Genomic DNA, 4104 nt, shown 5'->3' on the forward strand with positions numbered 1-4104 from the left:
GCACACAAAACACTTCAAATTTGAAATTTGTCCCTTAAACTTCATTTGCAAATCGACTCCATTCTGTAAACATAGGTTACGAAGTTTCCGTCGAAGAATTTCTTTCAATGCGTAATTTTGACAAAATAATGATGTCCCTTCCGATGTAGAAGTACAACTTTGACCGCCAACAAAACTGGAAAGATAATGTCTATGAACAAGCTGGCATGTGAGCGCTAAAAATTAATAATAATAACGACTACAACTAACATAATTTCTTTTCGTACTCCCCCAGTGCCCTCAACGATTGTTACAATTTCGTTTCTTTTGGGACGAAAACAAGGTTTGACTGTTTCACGTGATGATGAAAGAAGCAATAAATAAAACTGACATCAAGGTGAAGAAGTCACGGTCTCTAAGCTTGCGTAATGAACTGCACTAATGCATTCCTGTGCCTTAAATACAACAGATTTTGACAGCACTGCGCGTTTATCAACAAAGGATTAGCTCTCGAAATTGCAGTATGGGCATTAGCTTTCTTTAAAGCATATGCCATAGCGCACTTCTTCCAAATACACACGACTACAGATAATCATTGGCAAATGCATTGAGTGTGCTGATATATTGGCCATCACTGTCACCTCCTTGCAGCAAACTAGAACCCAAAAGAGCGAAGAAAAAACTTGAAAAATCAAATGCATTCTCTGTCTCTGGCCTAACAGTACACGGACCGCGTTTGGCCGACTGAGGAAAACAAATTCCAAAATCCCTCTCCATAAGAATTTAAGCCCGCTTCCCAGAATGTATACCGATGAAAGACAGGAAATGCATAAGTATAATTACAATTAAACGAAGTTGAAATCCTGGAGCTGCGATGGCCATAAGCACCTCGACGTCTATTCAAGCTGAGCATACCAGATACCTTCAATCTTGACATCTTTGGGCTGCTTGGATCCAAGATCTGTGTCTGAGGGCTGCAGGCTTTCAAAGACACCACCAATCTCACCAGTTTCAAGGTTGCTCTTTGCTACACTGAAGTTGATCTTGCCAGTAAGAGCAGCTGTATCCTTGTTGTTCTCTTTCGCCAACTCTTCCTCATCTCCCGCACCTCCTGCAGGAATAGCTACAGCGTTGTCATATCCCTGAGATCCACCTCGTCCCTTAGGGTCAAGGAAGGAAGATCCTCTGTAGGAGGGAACAAGGAACTGGCCACCGAACTTCTCTGGCTTGCCAGTGGCTACCAGCTCCTTCACGGTGAAGAGGAAAGGAACCCTCTCCCCACCAGGAAGTTGCACTGTTACCGCGGCGTAGTCAATGCCATCTTTCTCCTCGAACTTGAGAGAGCCATCGGAACCAACCTCCAAAGGTCCCTCGATCTCATCCAAAGTGTATGTCAACCTCGTCATCAGCTTGGTAGGCTGATACTCTTCTGAGCCTCCCTTGAACTGAGATTCTGCCTTGACACGGAATGAAGTTGGCTCGAGGCACAGCTTCTTGACAGAGTATTTTCCCGGCTTGAAAGCGAAGGAGTCTGAACCTCCCTTGATGACAGGGCATTGGTTGGCAATGCCTGTTCCCTTAACCTCCAGGTAGGTCAATCCGACCAGTTCATCGTAGGTAAGCCTCTTGGGAGGTCCCTCAGCACTAGCACCCTGCAACAGAGAGAAATTGGAGCAACAATTTCAAGGCGTACCCCTCTGGAGAACGGAGCTACGGATTGCATGCAACACAGCATAAACGGAGATATGCTACACGCAATTCATCTAACCAACAGCAAAGAGTAACATGTAACGATCGACGGCAGCACATGATCGCTACGCTACTGGGTCCAAAGGGAAAGGCGAAGACAAGCTCACCGATACAACAAGGGCAGAGGTAGCGAGGGAGATCGCAGCGAGTTTGCCGGCATCGGCACATTTGAGGGCGAAATCCTTGAAGTCGTCGTGGAGGGAGCAAGAGAAGCGGGGGAGGGAGGGTTTAAGGCCGAAGGATTTGGAGGGGGAGGAAGGCTTGAGGGAAGAAGAGGGGCAGAGTTCGAGGGAGGGGGGGGAGGACTTGAGGGCGAGGGAGGAAGCCATGGCGATGGCGATGGCGATGGCGATGGCGATGGCGATGAAGAAGAAGCAAGCTCGTAAGAGCAAGCTATGTCATTCCAATTGTAGCTAAATGAGCAAAAGAGAAGTAGAGTATTTCGTTTGTGGTAGAGAGTGTGAGAGTCCCAAGGGGATAAGAAGGGGATAAGGCCCCATATCCACATTTCCCCCACTATTGGTCCCTTCCCCCTTCTCATCCTTGGCTTCCACAACACACACACACACACATACTTAATAGCTCACCCCGGCTGCAAATTCCTCTTCAACCCACCTCTCCCAACCCAGATTATGGCCCCTTCATGAGGTGGTGTAATCTCCATAGCCACCTGTCTCTAGGGAGTTACAGGACAGCACACCAAGAAGTGGCTGGCATGGTTATCCAGGAGTGATAGGATGCATGCATCAATGCTTTGCCCAACTTAAGCACAAAACTCATGGAGTACGAGTTTCTAGTAGCCAAGGGGTGCCCTTGAGTGTCCCCTAGACTGGCTCTTCATCTCCAATCCAATCACTCCACAAAAATCACGTCGGATTGGCAAGTCGAACTCTTTAAGGATAGACATCTTTTAAGGAGGGGCAAAGATCAGTGCATGGGGACCAACTTTAACAGGGGCAATACCACAGAGGGATAACTTTTTAGCACTAATTCATGGCAAAAATGGTCTTCATGAATTCAAAAACAAAGCTATCACACTCATTAGATAGTACTTGGAAGCTACTTTTTATTTTTAAAAATTTTGTGGAACATAGAAAACTATGAGACCCAATGCTCAAGTCAAGTGAGGGCCGATGATAAGGCACTGTTCCTCCAAAGAATGGTGAAAGGAGAGCTTGACAGGTCATCTTTTTCAATGACGAGACCTAGGTAGTAACATGCACAAAATTGGGTGGGGGTCGCTGACATTTTAAAGGCACCTTCCTCTTTACTAGCCCCTTTACCACCATCGCTAGCAAAGCTGCAACACCACCTTTACGAGTTGTTGTTAGACAGCCTCTAGTTGGTACTACCTTCTTCCAAAACCAGCTCACAGTTGGTGGCTATGGCCCCCGCTTGCAATTTTGCCCACCTTTCTAAACTTCAAGAATTGGATTCCAGTCCCTTGCGCCACCCACGACCATTTCATCATGGAGAAGAGTGCACTTTTGATGGCAAGTTAGCCATGTGTCAGCGGCAATACCGACACATCACTTGTGTATGCAATGTATGAGTCTAGGGGAACCCTCCCACACCCCTAGACTAGCAAAGATGTGTGGAGATTTTTATATTTATTATGATGTTGGCTTGCTAAGCTGGTCTAAGGGGGGTATGGGGACAACTCTTACACACCAATTGCCCAATGTTGGTGGGAGGATGTGGACATTGTTGAGAAGAAGAGAAAAAGGAGAGAGACGGACACAAGAGTTGCTCCCAAGTAAGTGATTCTATTCATAGATCATAGGCATATATATAGTTGATGACTAGATTGAGTTAGGGCGAGCTATATATAGCTCTAACAACCCCACTCAAACTAGGCCCTCTAGCTATAGATGAAAAAACCCTTGGGGAGTACAAGGGAAAAACTCGAGCCACTACATATATATATCTATGTGAAAAAATATATATAAAAAATGGCCATAGGCCACTTTGAATGATACAGTGTAAAGTTGGATGATATAGTAGTGTAATGTTGGATGATACAATGCAAAGTGCATGTGGATAGTATAGAGGCATAAGACAAGCACTTGTCCATAGTACGATGAAAATATATATGCTATGTTTGGTGCATGATACAGTGCAAAGTATGTGTGGAAAATGGAAAACTTTGCCTAGAAATGTGAACTTGTTTGACATAGTGATGATGCATAATCAGGGCTTGAGATCTTCAAGTTCGATCAAGGATTACATTCATGTTTTCATGTTTGTGTTAATGTGCTATTAGCGTTCGTTACTTACTCTTCCAAGTAGCGTGAAAACAACATGATCACGTAGGTTATCAAGAAAAATCACCCGTCGGTAAATCGGATAAAAGCACCGCCAATACCCAAGACATTA

General features: G+C 45.1%; 1 protein-coding gene across 1 annotated transcript; it reads right to left on the reverse strand.

The window, feature by feature from the left end:
• Nucleotides 1–662: 662 nt before the first annotated feature.
• Nucleotides 663–2177, reverse strand: LOC147892853 (oxygen-evolving enhancer protein 1, chloroplastic-like). The gene is made up of 2 exons (XM_087386991.1): nt 1836–2177; nt 663–1631 (listed from the first exon to the last, which is right to left on the reverse strand). The coding sequence occupies exons 1-2, from the start codon at nt 2055–2057 to the stop codon at nt 876–878; spliced, it is 978 nt and encodes a 325-aa protein (XP_087243117.1). The 5' UTR covers nt 2058–2177; the 3' UTR covers nt 663–875.
• Nucleotides 2178–4104: the final 1927 nt, after the last annotated feature.

The sequence above is a fragment of the Dipteris shenzhenensis genome, chromosome 16 (genome assembly GCF_047967505.1).
Source record: "Dipteris shenzhenensis isolate YYH24624 ecotype China chromosome 16, Dip_SZ_1.0, whole genome shotgun sequence".
NCBI classification, from domain to species: domain Eukaryota; kingdom Viridiplantae; phylum Streptophyta; class Polypodiopsida; order Gleicheniales; family Dipteridaceae; genus Dipteris; species Dipteris shenzhenensis.

Coding starts and splice junctions, on each gene's coding strand:
- LOC147892853 (XM_087386991.1), bottom strand. CDS start 2,057: ATGGCTTCCTCCCTCGCCCTCAAGTCCTCCCCCCCCTCCCTCGAACTC. Junction 1,632..1,835: donor CCTCTGCCCTTGTTGTATCG/GTGAGCTTGTCT, acceptor TCTCTGTTGCAG/GGTGCTAGTGCTGAGGGACC.